Consider the following 23,385-nt stretch of genomic DNA (forward strand, 5'->3'; position numbering starts at 1 on the left):
GTGGCTGGGGCAGGGGGTGACCCATGGGCTCCCTCCCCTCCATGGGCACCGTGCCTGGGACAGCATCTCCAGCACCTCCCCTGGCGCCTCACCTTGCTGGCCCGGTACGGGTACATGGGGGCCTCTGGCACCCTGAGGCACAGCCCAATGGAGCCCAGTTTGCTGGAGATGTTGATGACAGCGGCCCGGCTGCAGCTCAGACCCTCCTTCCCTGCACCCTTCGCCGCTTGCTCCAGGAGTGGCAGAAATTCCTGATGCAGAGACACCAATTCTCCATTGACATGCAACAGAATCCTAATTTGAGGACCATCCTGGAGGGCTCTGTCACACACTGTGGACAAGCAGCTGGACAGACACTCCTGGCAGAAGTGCAGGGGATGGGGAAGCTGCCCCAAGGAAGGGCCAGGCTCCAGCCAGCACAGTGAGCTGGAATAGTGAGCCTGGTGCAGGCAGGTGCTCCAAGTGGGGAAGTTGGAAGCATGGGGGATGCTGGCTGGGCTAAGCTGCTGAGCTCCTCTGGGTAGGCAGGGGAGGTGACTTTATTCCCATCAGGGAACATCTTCCCAAGCAGGAGAAACCCAAAAGGTCCAGACATACCTTCACAACCTGGAGTGGTCCAACCACATTGGTGGCAAACACATTGAGCATCTCCTGCGAGTCCAGGGAGTGCAGTGTGGTGTGGGAGCTGATGCCTGCGTTGTTGATGAGCAGGTTCAAGCCTTGGTCCTTCAGATGATACCCCACAGCCTGCATGGCCCCTTGGATGCTGGGCAAATTCACTGTGTCTGCCAGGGAAAAAGCAAAGTGAAGGATAGCTCTGATGGGACACACAGCACTCACTGGAAATTGTGCTGTGGCTGGAACCATCACTTCTTATCCAGAAAGGATGCAGCAGGTTTAGCAAATTAAGCACGTTGGAATGAGCAGCACTTTGTCCTTACCTCTTGGTTTTGCAGCCTCAGCTGAATTAAACCTTAATTCAACTCATTTTGGTCATGTGAGGGCTACTGGTAGGAAAAACTTGTCTGTATTTACTTTCTATATTCAAGGAATTTATGATTTTACAAGGGATGCTTGGTACCTGCACACTGAGACTCCCAGGTTTATTTCCACAGGGAAATAAAGCAATTTTTTGCTCCATACTGTTACCCACAAAGTTTTGGTGCTGACAGATGAGCTGAGGTGAGTACAAGTAATAAAAGATTTGGGATGTAACCTGCAGTATTTGGTTGCAGGCTCTGAAACTGAGCTTCCCTATCCCTACTCACCAAGTTGTGGGGACAACCCCTCTCAAGCAACAAGGCACAACTGAAATTGAGCTAACAGGGATAAGCTTCCTCTTTGCTTAAATATTGGTATAGCTTTTGAAATTCTGACATGCTTCAATTGCAGGATTTTTCTGACTCAGGCAATAAAAATGGTGTCTTTTAAAGTTTGTGTCCAGCTGTTAGGGTTGATTGTTAGGATTTATATCCTGTCCTGGATACTCACCAACTGAAGTGGCTATAGTTTTTTTGTTTAAAAGGGTCATATAATACCTTCAGAATGTGAAACAGGAGGGTTAGACCAACATTAAATTTTATATTTTGTCTTTTAATACCTCAAGTATACCACAGAGCCCTTAAAACTGTGAATATTCATGTGTATGGGCAGGTTGAAATGTGCCCTTGTACCCATGCACATTTCTGTGTCTGTTTTTTGCAGATGCCAATGTGATGAGCCTACTGGGAGTGGGGGACTGCAGGGCTATATTCCTCTTTTTTATTCTGCAACACTTTGGCCCCTGAGCTGTGTTTCTGTTTTCATGCTTAGAAAAGGGTAACTTAGCAAATGTTTCCATGGCTGAAGATTTCTTCCTTGGAGTATTTTGTACACTGATGGGCAGCAAAAAAATCCTTTTTCCTGGCATTTTTAATTGTCCTGATGTTTTTATGGTGGTAAGCAAGTATGTGAGTGGCATAAGCCTTGTTGCTATCTTGTGTTGTGCAGTGCAGATCTTTGTAGAGGTGGCCTGAAAGCATTTGAGGGAAATACCATGGGATAATTTGCTTTGGGACTGTGTGAGGGGAAGGAGCCTTGGGATTTGAGACACTTTTGCATGTCCAGTTGCAAGACAAACCACAGAGTGCTTTGGAGTTACTTCTTTGGATAACAATGGGATGAAGTTCAAGGTTCTGTCACTCCACCACATGTTAAGGATCTTTTGGTCACATGGTGAATGATTAACTGCTCTGCTTGGATTAGCTGAGTCGTTGCTCCAAGGCACATGGGACCAACACATTTTTAGTCCTTAACCCCCAAATCTGCTGAAATAACAAACTCTTGTCTCCCTGGAAGAAATAAGGGTAGGAAGGAAAGAAAGAGGGTGAAAAGAAGTGACAGATCTTACACATTTTTGAGGTTTTTTAAAAAAAAATTCTTTCTGAAAAGTCCATGCCTGTTACTGGTTTGAAGACAACCCTTCCTTATTATGGAGCAAGAGAGCTTGAAGTAGCTTCTCTTTTTAAAAAAAATATATTGTTGCTGTTGATATTTAAGAGCTTTTAAGCTTATTTTGGGACTTTATTGACAGTCTGGGCCTTGGGGTGTATTTTTATAGTAAATATTTTTCATGTAGTAGCCAGTCCCTTGAGATATCCCTTTTATGTTGGCCATATTCTTCCCATCAGGTACTGCCAGTTGGGGCTTACAGTTTATTTATTTTTTATTACAGAGAAGGTGTTTTACTTTAAAAAAATCTACTTAATAGCAAAAGAGATATTTGCTGCCTTTTTGTAGTAAAGCACGTATTCAAGAATGTCTTCTTTTCTAAGAAATATTAAAAAAACTGAACTTGAACTGAAGTGACTTCAACTTTTCAGGTGCTTTTAAACAAATAGCTAGGTAGATAGGTAGGTACTGATATGGCATAGCCTTGATTCAGTTTCCTTATTGTTGGATCCAATGAAATACAAGTATTTAGAAGCTCTGGCTGCTTCCCACCTCACTTATTACAGCAATGGCCATCCTAGTGCAGGCACTTTCCCAAAACATTTCTTTTGGATTTGGATGTTCTTTTAATTCTTCATTAATAAAATGAAGGCCGGCTGTTCTCCCTATGCTGTCTAGGTCAATTTGCTGCCTTCTCCCAAATGCTGATGAAAAAGGTCACTGAGTTTGGCTCACATCCATAGAAGGAAGGAATGGCCAAGAGGGCATTTCCCCAGTCCAGACTGTGGACATCCCATGCTTCTGGGTCAGAGAATCAGAGATACCAGGCTGGGCAGATTTCCCACATGTCATTTTTAGCTATTTTTTTCTCCCTTTTTTACCTGAAAGAAATGCTGACCCTGGCCACCTCCTAGCAGATCCCAAACCAACCCTCCTACTTAGGAACCATCCAGGCAGTTTCTGTCCCCTGCCTTGCTTCACTTTGTGAACCCATGTGTCCCAGCCCGAAACTTGGACACTGTATTAGCATCTTTGGGAAGATACATCATACCTTTCCCATGAAACTTGCTCAGCTGAGGTATCTGGACCCAGCTCTGCCTCCTCTGAAGCCAGTTTGACTGCTCCAGCCAGAGTACAGCTTAATTTGGGAGGAGAAGCTTGCCCGGGTGTGCATGGCTCCCTCCCCATGGATCCCTCCCCACCTGGCAGGGCTAGAGCTTCCTGCAAAAGCTGCTCCTGGTCCCACCTCTGAAGTCAGCAGAAAGCTGGAAGCAATGTTGGGTGCAAGGAGAAAGGTTGCTCCATACCTAGCTGGACCAGTTTGATGCTGGAGTGCTGGGCAGCTAATTCTTGTAGGGCCTGGAAATAAAGTGATGGAGCAAGGGAGGAGGTTAGAAGCCACCAGCTGCATGGTTAGATGTCTTCCCCCGCTCCCATGTCACTGAGCCAGGGTAGCTTTGCTTTCTTTGGGGAAAGAGCACAAGGCCATTCCCAGTTGATGGGGTAGGATGGGGTAGGGCAGCAACCCCACAGCCAGCAGGAAAATGGTGCTGCTGGGCTTAGGAACTGCCCCCCATCCTGAGTGATCCCAGCACAGAAAAGGGGCTGGCACAGCCAGGAGCAAGTGCTGAAGACATCTGCCTCTCCAGCCACACCCCACCCTGCCTTACCCAGAGAGCTGGGGGGGTTATGAGACCCCCAGAGCACTTCTGCCCCCACTCCTGGGCTACCTGGCCAGGACAGCAAACCAACAGGGCTATGGGGACTGCAGGTCCCTACTGCCCATCTGGCTCAGCACCATCCCATTCCCTGTGCCCGCACTGACCTTCCCTCTTGGACCCTTGGGGTCGCGGCAGGTGGCAAAGATGTGCTGGGGGGGCCGGGGGCTGGCGGCGAGCTGCCGCACAAGCTCCAGTCCAATGCCCCGGTTGGACCCTGTCACCAGCACGCTCCGAGCCAGCGCAGCCATGTCCCCAGCCTCTGCGCCGGGCGGTGACACATGGCAGGGTTGCCGCCTGCTTGGTGTGAAGAGGAGCCCGGCACAGCCCAGGGTGTGGCTCTGGGCACCCACGGGGACTGGGACAGTGCCAGAACCTGGCCCCTCGCCTGCCCCAAACTTAGCCAGGGTCCCAGGAGGACCAAGGGCTCCCTAACATTTGGCACATGGGACTGAGTGTCACCTGCACTGATCAAATTCCCACCACTATGCTCCTCTAAAGCCCCAGCTCCCAGAGTCTCTGTAACAGCAAAAGGGTCCACCTCTTCCACAGGCTTGGAAGAGCACTACTAGGAAAAGGAGAACAGGTTCAAATCTGGCTGTGGCCAGCAATCTCCTAGTTTGTGGGGTGAATTTGGGATGGTTGAATTCTGAGATACTAATCCAAACCCCAGCCTGGGAAACACAGGGAGTAAAGTTTATATACTGCAAGTTCCACTCCTGCCAACACTTCCACCCCCCACTCCCTGTAGCCTCGACCACCCACTACTGGGGCTTCAATCACCTTCACATCCATCACCTTCCTCCTTGCTGGAGGACAATGCTGGATCCTTATAAGCCCAACAAGTGCCTGTAAAAGCAAGGCTTCTGCAACCCTGGCCATCCTGGGGGCATGGATTTTTTAGGATGCAGAAGTGTTAAAAGAAGCAAAGAGCTGCCATGTAAAAAGCCTCAGCTAAAACAGAAGAATTGGGGCAACATAAATATGAGGTGGGGGAGGAAAAAAGAAGAGGAAAGTAGCGGGGGTGGGTCCATCCCATCTGAATGTGCCTTGTGGTACATACCTGTTGCTCAGTGTGGCAGGGGGGACAGAAGTCTCTATTCCCTGAGTAGCTGAGTGGTTCACTCAGGAGATGGTAAAGGGCCTCCACATTTGGAAGACGAGCTTTCAGGTGGCACAGGTCAGGAAGGGGAAGAAGCAGTGATGTCTCCTTCCATGCTGGTGGACAGACTACGGCCCTATGAGAGGTAAGCATGCTGGGTGTGGATTTGGATGGTGTTGGAGTTGGACCTGCTGTAGCACACGTTCTTTCAGGTGTAATCACCTGCACAAACAATTGCACTGCACAGACTTGCCTGCTCCGCCAGCAGCATCCAGAGCAGAGCTCCCATTAGGAACAAATTAGACTGGAGTTTCCTCTTTTCCTTCCAGGCTCCTCAAGAAGGAAACAACAGAAACAAGCAAAGAGGGCTGCAGGACCAGGAATGGCTATGGGCCAGTGCCAAGCAGGGGAGTGACATTTGGAAAGGGCTGATCAATGTCACCCAGGAACAGCAGCACAGGCACACTCATGGCTCCAGAATCACAGCCCAGGACCAGAAAGTATGCACCAGGGAAGAGATGAGACCAGGATACAAGATCCCAATGCTATAGAGGCATATAACCATCCAGGTTAGACAGGAACTGGGAAAACTCTACTCCAAGGCCCTTCAGGAAGAGCAGGATCAGCAGTGACTTTGGAGCAGGTTGCCCAGGGCTTGAACCTGACCTCAAAACCCTCCAGGGACACTGCAGACTTCCCAGACCCCCTTTCAGTGCTTGACTGTCCCTGGAGTGATTGTTTTTTTGTCAGCGTGGCACCTCCCCTGCATACATGCTGTCCCCCTTGGCCTGGGTCCACAAGGCCCTTCCCGTGAGGTCCATGACTGGAGCCATGCACTGACCCCTCCTGCATCTCATAGCCTTGACCCCACAGACCCCTGCAAAGACCCTGTAGCCATTACATCCCCCAGCAGGGCTTTGATCACCACTCCAGCCCCCCAGCTCAGCACCCCCGAGCCAGCTCCTGCCCTGCCACAGCCCCTTCCCGGCCCAGCCCCACAGCTCCCCGCTCCCTCCATGGGAGCAGACAGCATCATTGTTGCAAAATGTGGAATGTGTCAGTATTATCTTAGGTCAGGCTGTTCTTTGATGTAAGACCTTTGTATACTTTCAAGCCTAATCAGCAGGAAAGGAGACCTAATCACTGGAAGAGGCAGTAGCAGCATCCCTCACTCAAGGACATTCTGGAGCTAACAAGATTTAGGGATTGCTAACTTGGCAAAATACTCCAGGCAGTTAGAGCTAAACTGTTGTTATAAATGACTTTCAGATTTCCAAACAATCAAATCTAATTAATTGATAATATACTTTAATAAACTGGATACAAAATAATAAAAAGCTACAATTTAGTAAAAAAATACAATTTAGTAAAAAAAAGATACAATTTAGTAGATATATTCAGATATATATTTATATATATATGAATATAATTGGCCAGTGGTTACAAATGGTTAATGGTTTTGCATAAGCAAAACCAACCGGCGTACGGGGGGGGCTTCTCACCCCACCTCACGTACAAAACAAAACACTTCAAGCTAAACTTATATTCTGTATGCTTATACATATCCATGAATGTTTCCCATAAGTTTCCTTCTATTTCCGATTTTTCTGACTTTATGTCACCTTTCTTCACGGCGCATGCCTCACTTGTTGTTAGGGGGTCTTCAGTCTTCTTTTGGGGTCTTTTGGTGAAGGCTTCTCCTCTTCCTCGTTGTCCTTTGGATAACCTTACAGGTTTGCATGTGCATACTAAGCGTTGTGTTATGTTAGTCTATTAATTAGCCTTATATTTTCTAATCTTTAGGCCCAATGCCTAAATTCATTCTAATTTTGGTTCATCTCAAGGCCGTTTTGGTCTTAAGACACCCTTTATCTTCTAAACTACATCCTGTACCTTAATTTTGACATGTAACATCTGCAAAGGGGTACATCTGCTTTGTAACACTAATTCTTGATCATTTCTAATAATAACTTTAATAACAGTTACAATTTAGTTAGCACGAATCAATTCCATTTATTACACTATCTTCATTGTAACACTAAAAATCACACCTATGGATCAAAAATACCTTCCCCACGTGAAGACCCTTCCCCTGAGCATGAATAGAAGTTAGCTGGGGTTACATGATTTGTATGGAAGGTACTAGGCACTCCTAACAGCAGGGCTGTGCTTGGGAAGTTACTAACACTGAATTCCTGTGTATAAATAACTGCATGGAAAGTCCGGTGGGGTATGCTGGATTTGTGGAATACCACTGAGCACCCAGGCTGGGGCAACTCTGAAATAAACAGTGTCCCACTCGAGTGTGTCATTATCAGCTCGTTGCACACCAGGGAACGAACCTGATTTTCGGGGCAGCATCCCCGCGCCTGCAGGGCCGGCCCCCTAAGATGGCGGCGCCCGGTGATGCCTCAGGCCGCCCGCGTCACGTGGCCGCCGTGTCCCGCCATTGCATCAGCCGGGGGCAGCGCGGGTGGGCGGGGCTAGCAGAAGAGTGACAGCCCCCTCAACCAATGGGAGGTGGTGGCCGGCGGAGGGGCGGGGCGGAGCGGGCGCTGCGGCGCGGCCGGAGGAGCGGCGCGAGGGGCGGCGGTGGTCGCGCAGGTACGGCCCGAGGGGCCTGGGGAGGTCCGGCCGCTGGGTTTGGCTTCTATGGCCCGGCCGGGACCCGCGGGCACAGGGGAGAGGGGCACAGAGAAGGCAGGCGGGAGGGCGGCGGCGGTGCGGTGGTCGTGCCCCATGCGGGCCAGCGGGGGGATGCCGGGCGGCCGGCGGCGCTCCCGGACACCGCTGTGCCATTACCCCTCCTCGGGCACTGGAGAGCGGGTGTGTCTGCGCAAAGGCTCTGATAGGCCCTGGGGCCGCTGCTATGCCTGGTTCTCCCCACCTCGGGTCCTTCCCTCCTGCAGCATCGAGGTTGGACTCGATGATCTCAGGACTTTTCCAACCTAATTGATTCTGTGCTGTATATACTCCCAAGCCTTGCTCATAGGGGGAATTCCCGTCTCTCCGCGCCGCAGCAGGCTGCTGGGATCTCGCCTCCCTCCATGCATCCGCATTGCGCTGAGCTGTCAGGGACAGCCCTGTGTACCCGTAGGACACGGGCGGTGCTGCCCTCCAGGCTGTCACTTGCCTCTGGTGTGCGTGTGGGTCCCCACAAGGAAGGCTTCCAGGCTTCCCTGGAGCTGGCTCTGCTTTGAGCAGGGAGGGTGGATATGGTTATATTCAGGGGTCATTTTCAAACTTGGTTGTTCCATGATTTAGTCACTGAATCACAGAATGGTTTGGATTGGAAGGTATCTTAAAGCCCACCTGGTTCTGACACCCTTGCTATAGGCAGAGACACCTTCCACTACACAATGCTGCTCCAAGCCCCATCCAGTCTGGCCTTGAACACTTCCAAGGATGGGGAAGCCACATCTTCTCTTGGCAACCTGTGCCAGGTCTTCACCACCCATGCAGGGAAGAATTTCTTCCTAATATCTAACCTAAATCTCTTCTTTTCCAGTTTAAAATGGTTTCCCCTTGTCATATCATTATCTGTCCATGTAAAAAGTTGCTGTTCATTTTTATAAGCTCCCTTAAATACTGGGAGGCCGTAATGATGTCTCCTCACTTGGCATTTAATCAGCTTGAATACTTTGGTGACTTGGCAGTCCCTCTGTCCCCAGCAAGGCAAACACAACCTACTAGGTTTAGTATCCATGTGAATGTGATATTTTATAACTACGTGTTCTCAAAGACTAAGTAACTTGAGGTAGGGCCCCAGAAATCAGGGAGTTTGCAGGAGAGGAAATTTCAGGTTGAGCCACCACTATTTGGGGCAGATTGATTGTTCAACTGAAGTGTCAGTGAGTACTTAACAATATGGGGAGACCATTTCAGGAGTTGGAACAATGATCCCGATGTTCACCTTGAGCTGACAACACACCAGAGCGTTGTTTGTTGTTATTTGTTTAGACTGCACTGAGGTTTTGCCACTTGCTTTGGTCAGTGGCAAGTTCCAGCTTCCAGATGGAGACCCCGCTCACTGCCAGCCAGATCCGGCAACGGTTCATTGACTTCTTCAAGGAAAACAAGCACACCTATGTGCACTCATCTTCTACAATCCCCCTGGATGACCCCACACTGCTCTTTGCCAATGCTGGTATGAATCAGGTAGGATTCCCACCCTGGCACTGCAGTCCTATGAACATATCCTATTGGAATCTGTGAAGCTGTTTGCAGAGCTGTTGGGAAAATTATTGTTTTCTCCATCTTCCTTCTGGTCACAGAGAGATGGTTGGTGTGTCCTCTGGAGTCCTCTGTGCTCTCACAAAATTGCCAAGAGCACTGGAAGAGGTTCCTATGGTGAGAGCTCTGCCAGTGTTGTTTCCTTGACCCTTGGAACCACAGCAGCCCTGGCACAAACAGCTAATGGTGTCTTTCAAGAGCAGTTGAAACTGGGATGCTGCAAGGGCTCTGCTGCAGATCAGCACCCAGTTTTTTTATTTTTTGGCAGCTGGGAATCTGATAGCTTTCAGTCCCTTTGGAAGGCCTGGGATTTGGTGGGCTCTAGGAACACCTGTGTGTGTGTGTGTGTGTGTGTGTGTGTGTGAGTGTAAGTTCTAGGCAGCCTCCTCATGGACAGGAGTAGCAGGTTTGTTTCTAAAAGGTGCTTTGGGTATGTTCAGACTAGTGATATCATGACACTTACTGCCTTGCAACATTTGGAAACAAGATCCGAGTGCTTTTCACAGTTTCTCAGCTTTTCTAGCAGTTCACTTGCCCTTTTTCTCTCCTCACAGTTCAAACCCATCTTCCTCAATACCATCGACCCCTCACACCCGCTTGCTAAGCTGAGCAGAGCCACCAACACTCAGAAATGCATCCGAGCAGGGGGCAAGCACAATGACCTGGATGATGTGGGGAAAGATGTGTACCACCACACCTTCTTTGAGATGTTGGGGTCCTGGTCCTTCGGGGATTATTTCAAGGTAAAACAGTCTGGGTGCAGCTCTGAATCTCTTGCGCGGATTCATCCATCTCTGTAAACTCAGTAGAGCAGTTGCCAAAAGGAAAGAGAATATGTTGGCACAGAAGTGCGTTTTGTGGCTCCTTTGGAATAAATGAGCTTGGAAGCTGCCCCAACCCTGCAGAATGATTCAAGATTAATTACTTAAGGTTTACAAAGCTGATTAAATTAACTCTGCTAGTTTGGAGTCTTCAGGTAGAGATTCTAGTGGCTCTCCTGGAGATGTGGGGACTAACATGTGCTATGCAGCTATGGCTGACCTTCAAACAGGAGTGATCATACAATAATGATTTCCTTTCCCAAGATTCTTGCTGGTGTAGTATTCAAAGTCAGAATTAAAAGGCTTTTTGGAGGCAGTGAACATGCCAGGAGTTGATTTGGTTGCATCAAGACAGTCATATGAGGTGTTTCTTGTGTCTTCTTCACTGCATATATTATTTTTTCTCTTTCTTATGTCAAAAGTCAGAAAGTTTTCAGCTGCTGATACTTAAGCAGCCAGTACTTTGGATATTAAAGAGAAGCTGTCTTTGCATTCACTTGCTGACCTCATGTTTTCTTCTGCAGGAACTTGCTTGTAAACTGGCACTGGAACTTCTCACCAAGGAGTTTGGCATCCCTGCTGAGAGACTCTATGTCACTTACTTTGGTGGAAATGAAGCTGCAGGACTGCAACCAGACCTAGAGTGCAAGCAGATTTGGTTGGATTTGGGGTAAGGCCTTTCACTGAAGGTGCATGTTTTGATGGGCAATAGTAATTTATTTGGCTTGGATATTAGGAAAAAAGTCTTCACAAAAGCAGAACAGAATAGGCTGCTCAGAGCAGTGGTGGAGTCACTATTCTTGGAGGGATTTTAAATCTGTGTAGCTGTGGCACTTTGGGGCATGGTTTAGTGGTAAGTTTGGCAATATACTGGAAGGCCACAACAAGGTAATCCCAGACCCTTCTCTTCTCCATGCTGAGCAATCCAAATTCTCTCAGCCTTTTCTTATAGGAGAGGTTCTTCATCCCATCAGTGTCTTCTTGCTGATGGCTTTACTGAGGTGTTTTGTAAGTCTCTGCCTCCGCTTGGGATGACTGCCAGGTGCCAGTGTTCACTTGATCCCCTCAGGGATCCTGAGCATTAGGTTCTTGGATTGATCTGTCTCAAGACACTAAGAATGCATCAGCTCATCTAGGGAATTAGTGAGCTGTGGTTTCTCTGGCATAGCCTTCATTTTGGGAATTCTTTTACTTAGTCTCTGTTCAATAAATTTCTTCTTACAGGCTGGCTGAGGGCAGGATTCTGCCTGGCAGTATGAAGGATAATTTCTGGGAAATGGGAGACACTGGGCCCTGTGGCCCTTGCAGCGAGATCCACTATGACCGGATTGGGGACAGAGATGCTTCACACCTGGTCAATCAGGATGACCCCAATGTCCTGGAGATCTGGAACCTGGTGTTCATACAGTTCAATAGGTGAGCCAGACCTGCTTCCAGCTTCCAGGTGAGCCAGGTTGCTCCAGCTCAGTTTGGGAGGCTGTTTGAACTGTGTGTTCTTTCAACTGCCCGTAGCTTGCTTGCCATTCCCAGTTATCCAGCAGCTGAGCACTCTGTGGTGCTCTGTCCCCTTATCCACTGGTACAGAAGGGGTTGGTCATACTGCTTTTGGGACAAACTGAGAATTTTTTCTCTGTTTATCTGCCAGGAGTTCAGTAGGGAATAAGTTGTTGTCTACTCTGGGTCTAAGTTGTTGCCGAGGGTCTTGTTAACTACATTTTGTCAAAGTTGTCCTTTGTGTGGCTTGTGTATGGGCCTGTGTCACAAATCTGATGGAACTAAATCTTAAGGAGATGAAGAGAGAAATGGGGTTCCCCCTGCAGAGCCTCCATCCATAAGAGCTCACCTTTCTTTGGCAGGGAAGCTGATGGGACACTGAAACCCCTTCCTAAGAAAAGTATTGATACTGGGATGGGCCTGGAGAGGCTGGTCTCTGTGCTGCAGAACAAGATGTCCAACTATGACACTGACCTTTTCCTTCCTTACTTTGAAGCCATCCAAAAGGTATGATCTGAAGCCTGACCTAGCTGCATCCATTCCCTGAATTCTTGGGGAGATGTGTGGGACTGGTTGGGCAGGGTGGTCTCTGCTTTCCCAGCTGCTGTGAGCCCCATACATTTGCTGAGGATAGGAGCCCAGGCTGGCACAGTAATTGTTGCCCTGGGACATGTTTCCAGAGAAAAACAGGACCATGAGTAGTGCAGCTTTCGCAGTTTCTGTGAACTGTCCTGATGGACACTCCTTGGTCCTCTCCCACTGGGAGATGCTCTGCAGTGCAACGTGGCCAAGTGCCACATTTTTGCCATATGCTAGAGAGCACGTGGTACTGCTAACCCAGAATCAGTTTGTCATTCAGTCTCACACCTGGAACATGCTGATCTGTAGAAAATTTCCTTAGCCAGGAGTGCTTTGCCATAAACCACAACAGTTTGAACACACAACTTGCAGAACCTGTGTGCTGTTGCTGCATTGTCCAGGGTGGGGACCACATTACCCATGCTGGAAGTTCTGTGTGTCAGTCCAAGCCTTTTTTTCCTTTATGGAGGAGGCAGAGCTTCCCAGTTGTAGATCATGCTGGATAAAATGCAGTGAGAAAAGCCCAGGCTCCTGCTAGCCCTAAGGAATGAGGTGCCAAGCTCCAGAGTTGGAATTGGAGAGCTTCCTTTTTTCAGTGTTTAGTCCACTGGCTAGAGCTCCTGTGTCCTTGTGTGCCTTTGTGCTTGGAGCCTGGCTGGAGGGACTGTGCCCATGGCAGGAGGTTTGCACCATGTGCAAGCAGTGCATGGTTACAGCAGTATCTTTCTCTAGGGTATGGATAAAACAATCCTAAAAGTGGAAAGTTGGGACTATCTGTGGGACTGAATTTGAAAGGTTTCTTGGCTGGGCAGGTTATGCCAGGTTGGAGTCCTTGAACCAATGTGCAAAACAGATGATTTCCTTGTACTCTCTACCTCCTCTGCTCTCTTGGGCTCTTAATGATGGGGTAAATTGGATTTTCTTCCCTCTGGTCTGAAGAGCTTTTGGCCATTGGAATGTGGGCCATGGCACCATGCAAAGCCCACAGCTCTGTGCCTCCCCTAGGCTCACTGAGTCGCCTCTTTCCAAGAGGAATATTCTCTGTGGCTGTGGGTGGTGGGGTGGGCTTGGCTTCTGAGGCCCTTCCCTGTAATTCTGCCATGGTGCCACTGTCAATAATTGTACCCTCTGCCTTCTCTGCAAAGGGCACAGGTGCCAGGCCGTACCTGGGGCAGGTTGGGGCTGAGGATGCTGATGGAATAGACATGGCCTACCGTGTGCTGGCTGACCATGCACGGACCATCACCCTGGCCCTCTCGGACGGGGGCAGACCTGACAACACTGGCAGAGGGTAAGAAGGAGCTGCTGCATTGTCACCACTCCCATTCCATTCCAGGTGGTTCCACTCAAGGCTCTGGGATCTCCTGTGTCTCTGGGGTCTCTTTGGATTTATCATTAAAGCAGTGGCTAGCAGTGTTTGCTTGAGATATTTGGTGCTTGAATTGCTGTAGTAAGGTTCACCCAAAAGCCCATGATGCACAAGCATGAAGGTTCTTGTGAGCACCATTCCTGCTGTGCCAGCCCCCAGATAAGATGACTGTGGGCAGACAGGCACAAAGCCTGGCTTGGTGCAGTGTTGCTGTTGATAAAGCAAGGAGTTGTGGGCTGGTGGGCTGTGCTGCAAGTGCCAGTGGACTCCATAAGCACACAGTGAATGTGGGTCATGGAGCTGGGGTCTAGCACCTCACCTGTGCCTTGCTGCTGCCATGAGCAGCTGCTTGAGGGAAAATGAGAGGAAAAAATCCTGTGCTCTTGGTCCTGGGAGGAGGAGCTGGTGGGTGGATGCTGTTGGAGCCCCTGAGAACAGCTTGGATGTGTAACATTTGCATGGGGGACTCTGCTATTCCCTAGGTATGTGTTGAGGCGGATTCTCCGACGGGCTGTGCGCTACTCCCATGAGAAGCTCAATGCCCCCAAGGGTTTCTTTGCTACTCTGGTTGATGTGGTGGTGCAGTCACTGGTAAGTTCTCCTATTCTGCTGTATCTGCTTCCTCTGCTGAGGTGTGCAGATCTCCCTGTTGAAGGGCTCCTTCTCTTGGGTCTGCAGGGAGATGCCTTTCCTGAGTTGAAAAAGGATCCAGATATGGTAAAGGACATTATCAACGAAGAAGAGGATCAGTTCCTGAAAACACTGAGCAGAGGCCGTCGCATCCTGGACAGGAAGATACAGAGCCTTGGGGACAGTAAAGTCATTCCTGGTAAGGCTGTGACTTCTGTCTGGATGCAGCAAAGGGCATTTATTATCTGGGATCACATAAGGGCTGAGGGAAGTTGGGGGAAGGGAAAGGGTGGGAAAATTAGAGGTAATGGAAGGTGATGGGGGAGCAAAGCTGGAGTCAGAAGACATCTCTTAGAGCTGAATCACCCATCTCTCCTCTGGCCTGTGTTTGCTTGCTCATGTTTCTAAGCTGCCCAGACACACATCTCTGTGGTGTTAAGGAGGAGCCTTTTGGATGTGCCCATTCTCCAGACCTGTTCGCTGTCCTGCCATAGCTCAGAGCCATTGGGGGAGCAGGGAAGGGAGCAGAATGGAACATGGGAGGTGATTGTTTTGCCCTTTCTCTGCAGGTGACACTGCCTGGCTGCTGTATGACACCTACGGTTTCCCTGCGGATCTCACTGGGCTGATTGCAGAGGAGAAGGGCCTTGTTGTAGACATGGAGGGCTTTGAAGAAGAGCGGAAAAATGCTCAGGTGGGTAACAGCTCCAGGGGAAGCTAGTTTATGAGTGGGCAGCTAGAACTCCCTTCCTTGCAGTTTGCAGTCATGAGCTGCTTCTTTCTCACTATGTCTGCTCACACCCCATATATCCCATGGTTTGTTCCATGGGAAAAACCAGGACAACTGCAGTTGATGTGGAACATGTCTTCTGTACAGCTGGGGTTGGTTTTGCTCACTAGCAAAGCCTGGAACCTTGAGATCAGCCTTCAGACAGAGATAGCAGAGTGCTGGGAGCACTTCTGCTGTCCTGTTCTGGTTAGGGAAGTTTTTCCCTGTCCAAGGATCAGTATTCAGGCAGGCCTGCACCTTGGGTGTATTTCTCATTATGTTTGCTGCAGCAGCAGGGAGTGGCAATGACCAGCTGGGTACTTGACTTGTCCTTACTGGGCTCAGGCCCACTTGGTCTGCATGCTGGAACTGGCTGCTCTGAAGCCAGAAAAATTGGCACACTCCAGGTGCTGGCACACAGCTTCCCAGGCAAAGCTCTAAATCAGGAAGTGCTGAGGGATGTGAGAGAGCTGTGCAACTAGGCTGGCATGCATTGGTGTTTGTTAAACCTTGGTATTTGGTAGGTCGTTTCTCAAACCTTGTTCATTGGCAGCTCAAATCCCAGGGCAAGGGTGCTGGAGGGGAGGATCTCCTCATGCTGGACATCTATGCCATTGAAGAGCTAAGAGCCCAGGGGCTGGAGGTTACAGATGACTCACCAAAATACAACTATGCTTCAGATCCAAGTGGTACCTATGGTATGAAAAACCTCATGATCATGTTCTGCTACTAAACCTCCCCTGGCATGTACCTCTGGGCTCCCCTTTCCTGGGACATGGAGTTGGAAGTGGAAGGCTGTGCAGGTGGATAGCCTGCTTGTTACTAATTGAGCAGAGAAAGAGGACAGAGTCTTCAGGGGCTACTGTACTGCTGTTGCCAAATTAAGGGAATTCCTGTTCCTGCAGCTTTATGTCTCCACACTCCTATGTTGGTGTTTCTCAGCTACTCCTTTGCCAGTGCTGCAGAGACTGCAGTTTCTGCTTTGGCCTGTTGGAGGGTCCTTGGCTTGCTTGCTCTGGCTCTTGCTAGTTTTTTGACTTGATGGAGATTCAAGAGGCTGCAGGCTCACAGCCAAGTGTGCTGCTGACTTTTGCTGCATAGGTGTGGAAGGCAGTGACAGTCCCTGCCTTGGAGGGCACTAAATGAAATTTCCAACTAACTGTTGCCTTACTTCTCTCTCCTTATCCCCTGAAAATGTGTTAGCTGCCATGAGCTCCTGCAATAACTGGGAGGTGTTGCTATGACATTCTCCTCCCATGTGGTGTCTACAAGGTTTTCCTGTTTTACTGACACTGCCTGTCATCCCGGTGGCAGATTTCGGGAGCCTCGTGGCCACAGTGAAAGCCATCCGCAGGGAGAAGAGGTTTGTGGAGGAGGCATCCACTGGCCAGGAATGCGGGATAGTGCTGGACCGGACCTGCTTCTACGCCGAGCAGGGTGGGCAGATCTATGACCAGGGCTACATGGTCAAGGATGACGACAGCAGGGAGGATGTGAGTGGGCCTGAGAACCTTTTGCTAGACACAGTCTGACTCGGGGCCTGAGCAAAGGGGAGAAGGGGCCAAGCAAGCTCCAGCAATTTTTCATCTATGTCAGATGTCATGCAGTGCACAGGGTTCCTCTCTGGGGGTGCAGCATGGCATGGATGTGCTGGAGCTTTGTTCCCTTGCTCCTTGAGGAGCTCAGTTCTGTGCTGCTGTCACTAGAATGTGGGTGCCTGTGGTGGTGGTGCTGGGATTGCCAAGCCCAAGGGCAGTGCTCTCAAGCTATAATGGGGAGCTGAGGTGGGGAGCTCTTTCTGTGCCCCATAACTGTGCCCCACCTTCATTCATTTCTCCACTTTGCTGTGTGCTGTGCTGTGTGAGGGGACACTCAGCTTTCAGCAGCACACACACTACTCTGGCTCTCAGCTGGCACCTTTCCAGTTGCAGCTCAGACCTCTGGCTGGATGATGTCTCCCCTTGGCCTCTCACCCTGCTCACACAGGGCATTTCCCTCTTCGTACAGAAAACAGAATTCACTGTGAAGAACGTGCAGGTCCGAGGAGGCTACGTGCTCCACATAGGAACTCTGTATGGAAGCTTGAAAGTAGGAGATCAGGTCCACCTGACTATTGATGAGGTGAGTTAAGACATGGTGTAACACATGCACTTGTCTCTTTTCTGGATTTTGTCTTGTTTCTTTTCATCAGTGCCACTCTGGGGGCCTGATGTTTGGGTCCTGCTCGCCATGCAGCACATTATCAAGCAGTGTCTGGCTGACTCCAGGTCTCTCCTGCTTCACACCTGGCTTTCTCCTTCCATGAGGCAGATAATCCAGCTAGCTCAGAGCCACTCTTGCTGGGTTTGCTGATCACAGGCAGAAACACATTTTGGGTTGTGACTTGCAAGGAGAAGATGTGTGGTGCCCCACTGTGTGGGGAAAACAGCAGAGAGCCTGGGCTGGCTGCCCCACTCCAAAAATTGCTCTTGTGGGCTCAGCTTGTTGAGTGAGTGCTGGGTTGAGCACAGTCAGCCTGATGCATTTCCCTTCCCTATAGAGGCAGCACCTTTAGAGGGAGAGGAAAGGCTTCCATCTTGGAGTGCTTTTCCCTGCTGAAGAACAGAGATTAGTTAACTGTGTCTTGGTCTGTCCTTGGCCTTTCTCCATATGGGCCCAACAAGGGAACTGCTGTGATTTGGTGGTTTGGTGGGGAACACCTTTTCCTGTGGCTGAAGCTCCAAGGCACCAAGTGTGATCAGTTGTTTCTGATGTCCTGAGCTAATTTAGGATTCTGTTGAAGCAGGGCATTAACCTCCCCTTCAGCTGGAAGTGGTTGTGGCTCCAGGGTCTGGGACCCCATCTAACAGTGCCTTCCTCCCTCAGGCCAGGCGGAGGCCGGTCATGAGCAACCACACGGCCACCCACATCCTCAACTTTGCCCTGCGCTCTGTGCTGGGGGAGGCTGACCAGAGGGGGTCCCTGGTGGCACCTGACAGGCTGCGCTTCGACTTCACAGCCAAGGGAGCCCTGTCCACTCAGGAAATCAAGAAAGTTGAAGGGATTGCCAACCAGATGATTGAGGAGTCAAAGGTAGGTATGGCTGACACATTCTATACCTTGAGTCCAAGTTTTGGATGATCAGGGATGCTGGGAGTTTGGCACTCACAGGAGGATTCTGAGCTGCTGGTGCAGTATTGTGCACAGACTGCTATCACCTACCTTAGCGGGTTTTGAGCGGGAAAACCCCATATAGATTGTTCTGTTCATTGGTTTCAAGCCCTCTCTAGGGTTGGAGTGTTCGCATGCCTTCAGTAGTATCACATCAGCTACAAGAGCCAGGGAGTTTGGCAGAATAGTTTTGCAGGCCTGGCTGGATTTAAGCATACACTCAGACAACCCAGTGATGTGTCCCCAATGCCAGGAGAGTTGCTCTATCTGGTGCCAGTGTCAGAGCCAGCCCTGCTGGGAACCATTTGCATGTGCAGTAACACGCAGGGAGTCTGAGCAGGTGGTACTGGGAGTTCTGAAGATGAGACATCTGCCAATAACTTTGTGATTCTTGCAGCTCAACAAACCCCAGCTCAGGTGAGGCATAAGACTTCTAGGATCTTTCAGAGGAAGAAATTTCTTGGTTATGTGGGCCCTCAGTGACAGCTGACAGGCCTGGCTCTTACCTGCATCTCTTTGCTGTTCTCTGCAGACAGTGTATGCCAAGGACTGCCCTCTTGCAGCAGCCAAAGCTATCCAAGGACTTCGGGCAGTTTTTGATGAGACCTACCCCGATCCTGTCCGTGTGGTCTCCATTGGCATCCCTGTGGAGGAGCTGCTGGCTGACCCCTCTGGCCCTGGGGGCTCCATCACCTCTATTGAGTTCTGCGGAGGGACGTGAGTACCTGGAGAGGCTGGGGAAGGCGGCAGGTGGCTGAAAAGGAGTTCCTGTGGATCTTGAGCTCCTGGGAGTGCCATAAGCATACACTGGGCAGATCCAGGGCAGAGATGGAGATGGTGGTGATGACGTGCCTTTGCATTCCCAGTCTTGAGTCAATCAGTCCTTAAAATTACCTTTTGCAGGCAGTTAACTGCCTGTATTGCCCCTGACCTCATGCAGGGTCTCTGGCAGTGCTGGGAGCACCCTTTCCTCACTCATTACTTTTAGCACAGGTGGTTTTTTCTGCCTGTCTGTCTGTCTTTCCCACACTGCTGCATTTCCCTGGCAGGATGGTTGTCTTATTTCTGTGCTGATTCTTGCTGAGATGAGAGGTGGACTTCTAACTCTCTATTGTGGATCTGTCTGGGTTCTTTCCCAAGGCACTTGCAGAACTCCAGCCATGCTGGCCCCTTTGTGATTGTTTCAGAAGAGGCAATTGCTAAAGGCATTCGGAGGATAGTTGCAGTCACTGGGGCTGAAGCTCGGAAGGTAAGGGCAGGCAGGAGAGATCCTCTCTGAAATTCCACCTGTTAACTCTGTGCCAAAGTTCCCTTTGTACAAATTTGCACAATATCCTCTGAGGGACTTACGGAAAAGGGTGCTGCTGTTGGAAAAGACTGTGCTGGAGACCCTGGCTGTACTACAGTCGGAGCAGGGCAGAGAGGGAGAAGTCTCAGCTGTAGGTGTTGTGGCAGAGAAACCTGAGTGGGCATGTGGGATAGCTCTAGGGTTAGCTCAGGTTGCTTTTCAGAGTGGCTGCCGATGTAGAGCTCTCAGCAGCTGGCAAGGCTGGCAGGAGAGTGGTGAAGTCTGAGAATCCACTCCTCTGCTGCAGATGGCAATGACTTTGGATGTCGGCTGGTGCTCCCTAAAGGGGGATGAAGGAGTTTCATGGGAGAGATGATTTCTCTTTTGGGAGGATCTTGGCAATCCTGGAAAAGAAAAGAGATGTAGGGCCCATGTGCCAGCATCACACTCTGGCTCTGGTTAGGTGCTGCCTGCTTTGGCCCTGTGGCTTCCCAAGAGTTACTAAGATCCATCCTGGGCATTCCAGCATTCCTCACCTCTTCACACACTGACCAAAAGCTCAGCCTGCTCAATCTTCTGGCTTGATTTAACTCAGACCGTATTCTCGTAGGCCCTCAGGAAAGTTGACAGCCTCAGGAAGCTGCTGTCAGCCCTGGAGGCCAAGGTGAAGGTCCAGACAGCTCCCAACAAGGATGTGCAGAAGGAGATCACGGATCTCGGTGAGGTGAGGATGGTAGCAGTGCTCTGCCTCCCCAAAGTGAATGGGACCTTGATTGCCAGAACTGGGTGGTATTAAGGAGGCCTGAGTTCACTTTCCTGCTCCTGCCCAACAGCCCTGCATCCCATTGCTGGGATGACTGTTGCCTCAGGTCATTGGCACTGGGAGAGGAGTGGAGCTTAGTGGGCTCTGCCAGTTGAGGCAGAGTTCATGAGGTGCTGCATCTCCTGATTGCTGGCACCTTTAACCTTCTCTACCTGCTCCTCTTTTACAGACACTGGCCACTGCTGTTATCCCACAGTGGCAGAAAGATGAACTGAGAGAGGCTGTTAAAGCACTGAAGAAAGTCATGGATGACCTGGACCGAGCAAGCAAAGCCGATATCCAGAAAAGAGTGAGTCATGGGCTGGAATAAAGGACAGCATGGGAGGGCTGTGGGGTGCTCCTTCGGGAGCTCTGTTAGTGTCCAGAAGAGAATGGATGTGTGGGAATGCCCCTCACACTGTTCAGCCTTCCAGTTTCTCCTCCTGCCTCCTGAAGCAGAATTATGTCTGTCTTATGTCCTGGGTTGAAGCATGGCAGCCTATTCCTGCCCTAACAGTGCTCCTGGGTGCAAGCTTCGTCCTGGATCCCACTGGAGTTTTCTGGAGGAGAAATCACGCACAACATGCTGTCTTGCAGGCCACATACTTGCCTGTCAGAATATATTCCTCTTGGCTTCACAGTGTGAGGCTGTTCCAGGCTGGGCTGTGGGTGTGTTTGGGCAGCTTAGGGACTTCTGCCCCTGCTCTGCCCAGGTGGGTCTTGTGTCCATACACAGTGTGGATGGTCTGGTGGTTGACCACTGTTGTCTTAGGTACTGGAAAAGACCAAGCAAGTTATTGAGAGTCACCCTAACCAGCCATGGGTCATCATGGAGATGGAAAATGGAGCTTCAGCAAAGGTATGGGAAAGTCTGATCTGTCCTCACAACCTTCCTTGTGCCTGCAGAGCAGCTGGGTGGTCTTTCATCACTCAGGGAGGTGGTTCAGTACTACAGAGCTGTCCCTCTTGCCACCTGTCATCCCTGAGGAGGAGGGACCACTGGGATATTCTCTTGTCCTACCTCCTGGACTGGCAAATGGGCTTGCAGGGGTGGTGTTTTGACCACTTGCTGAGCTTCCAAACATGGTGGTAGATAGGGAGCCCAGCAGAAATCCCATTGTGTCCCAGGTAAGACTCATCCTGCAGCAGACATGACACCAAAATGCCCTTAAGGGACTGAGAGCAGCAGCTCTGCTGAGCCATGAAAGTTGTGATGCTTGTGGCTCCTGCATATCAGTTCTGGGAGTGGTATCCTAGGCTGAGTGTGTGGACAGGGCCAGGCAGAGATCTGCCCCCAGCACTGTCTGCTCAGCTGAGTTCAAGTTCTTCCCTGGCCAGGGCTGAATCTCCTCCTTCCCTTCTCCACACACAAGTTTTTTTCCAAGTGATTTCTGTTTGAATGAATGCTCTGTTGTGTGCGTTGTGTCACAGTGCTGAGCCCAAGAACTGCCAGGCAGTGGGGGCTGGCTGTGCCTGGGCTTAGACCACTCTGTGCTTAACACCCTGTTAAAATTTCCTCTCCGAGCGTCTTGGAGCTGATCCTGCTCACTCTCTGTGGCACCAGCATCACCATGATACCCATGCTTCTGCTCCCAGTGGGTGCTGTTGCAGCATTTTCCCTGGCAGAAGGGTGCATCCCATGGGATGGCAGTGCTGGCAGCCCAGGGAACTGCATGTTCCCAGTCCACCCAGAGCAGCACTGCTTTGCTCACCAGAGGACCCACTCCTGGGGCTCTGTGCTGCATCATGCTGTCTGTGCAAGTGAGGAATGATGGTTTCCTTGGGAATAATGGAATGTGTGGCAGTCTCCCTGGTTCTTCCCTGCCTGCTGTGTCTGATAACCCTTGCAGGCTCTTCATGCTGCATTTGAGTCCTCCTGACTCCCTTTGGAATAGCTGTTCCCTTCTGGTAGGAGGAGCTTTTTCCCCTCCAGCCAGTACACTCAGGCAGAGGTTTCTGGGGCTGATTTTGCCAGTTCCTGAATACCTTAATGTAGGGAAATGAAGGCATCTTCTCCTTCCTCGCTGGGGTACACAGGCAGGGTTTATGTCCCCTGCCAAGGCTTCTACAGTGCCAGGAATGTGAAGCTGGGTCATGTTTGGAAGGAGGAGCGTTGCAGAGTGCTGCTGACTGATTTAATGCAATTCCTGATCCCTGAGGTCTCTGTGGGTGCTGTTTGGGCTGGGTGCAAGCACAGGGAGGCAGTCATGCAATGATTTTGTTCTCTTCCAGGCCCTGAATGAATCTCTCAAGCTCTTCAAGACTAATTCCCCCCAAACTGCTGCTATGCTTTTTGCTGTGGATAATGAAGCTGGCAGGATCACCTGCCTGTGTCAAGTACCCCAGGTAATGCCAAGATTGCGTGGCTCCCTCTCCCTGAGCCTCTGTGGAGGAGCTGCAGCCTTCAGGCAGGAACTGTCTAGGAGTACACAGCCAGAACTGATTTGGGCTTGGCAAGAGACACAGCTTTTGTCCTTGGGCTTATTGTCAGGCTGCAGAAGTGAGGGAAGAGGGGTTATGCTGTGCAAACAGGGAAGGGGAAGAGTGGGGACAGACAGGACTTAGTAGGGTGGAAGGCAAGGGGTAGGGCAATTGCTGTTCAGTGCTGACCGCAGGTTTCTTTTCCTGCCCAGGAGACTGCAAATAAGGGCCTGAAGGCCAGCCAGTGGGTGCAGGAAGTGTCTGGCTTGATGGACGGCAAAGGCGGTGGAAAGGACATCTCTGCACAGGCAACAGGCAAGAATGTGGGCTGCCTGCAGGAAGCCCTGAAACTGGCCACGGACTTTGCCAGGCTCCGCCTGGGGGAGCTGAAGAACTGACTGAGGGAGGAACCCCTGCCCCTTTGTCTCCCTGTCTGACCCCTGCGCGGCTTTCCTGTCAATAAAGGCTCCCTGCCCCGCGCTCTGCTCACCGGCTCTGCAGGCGGGGCGGGATGGGGTGGGATGGGGTGGGATCCCGCTGCCACTCACAGCCTGTGCCCGCCTCCTTCCCGGGCCCGCC

At 50.5% G+C, this 23,385-nt stretch overlaps 1 protein-coding gene across 2 annotated transcripts; it reads left to right on the plus strand.

The window, feature by feature from the left end:
• Positions 1–7,787: 7,787 nt before the first annotated feature.
• AARS1 (alanyl-tRNA synthetase 1) lies at positions 7,788–23,285 on the plus strand. 2 transcript variants are annotated; one of them, XM_005526283.3, is made up of 21 exons: positions 7,788–7,854; positions 9,211–9,408; positions 10,038–10,226; positions 10,829–10,974; positions 11,529–11,720; positions 12,161–12,305; positions 13,523–13,668; positions 14,229–14,337; positions 14,425–14,575; positions 14,946–15,070; positions 15,699–15,843; positions 16,460–16,638; positions 17,153–17,266; positions 18,011–18,217; positions 18,828–19,012; positions 19,436–19,544; positions 20,194–20,307; positions 20,576–20,695; positions 21,158–21,244; positions 22,618–22,731; positions 23,019–23,285. In XM_005526283.3, exons 2-21 carry the CDS (start codon positions 9,265–9,267, stop codon positions 23,202–23,204), a joined length of 2,907 nt encoding a protein of 968 aa, XP_005526340.1. In that variant the 5' UTR covers positions 7,788–7,854; positions 9,211–9,264; the 3' UTR covers positions 23,205–23,285. The 2 variants fall into 2 exon arrangements, with proteins under 2 accessions (XP_005526340.1, XP_014110994.1); XM_014255519.2 differs by lacking the exon at positions 7,788–7,854 and having other exon boundaries at positions 9,291–9,397.
• The last annotated feature ends 100 nt before the right edge of the window (positions 23,286–23,385 follow it).

The sequence above is a fragment of the Pseudopodoces humilis genome, chromosome 14, assembly GCF_049639895.1.
Source record: "Pseudopodoces humilis isolate 2021_Gansu_Grassland_sample_001 chromosome 14, ASM4963989v1, whole genome shotgun sequence".
NCBI classification, from domain to species: domain Eukaryota; kingdom Metazoa; phylum Chordata; class Aves; order Passeriformes; family Paridae; genus Pseudopodoces; species Pseudopodoces humilis.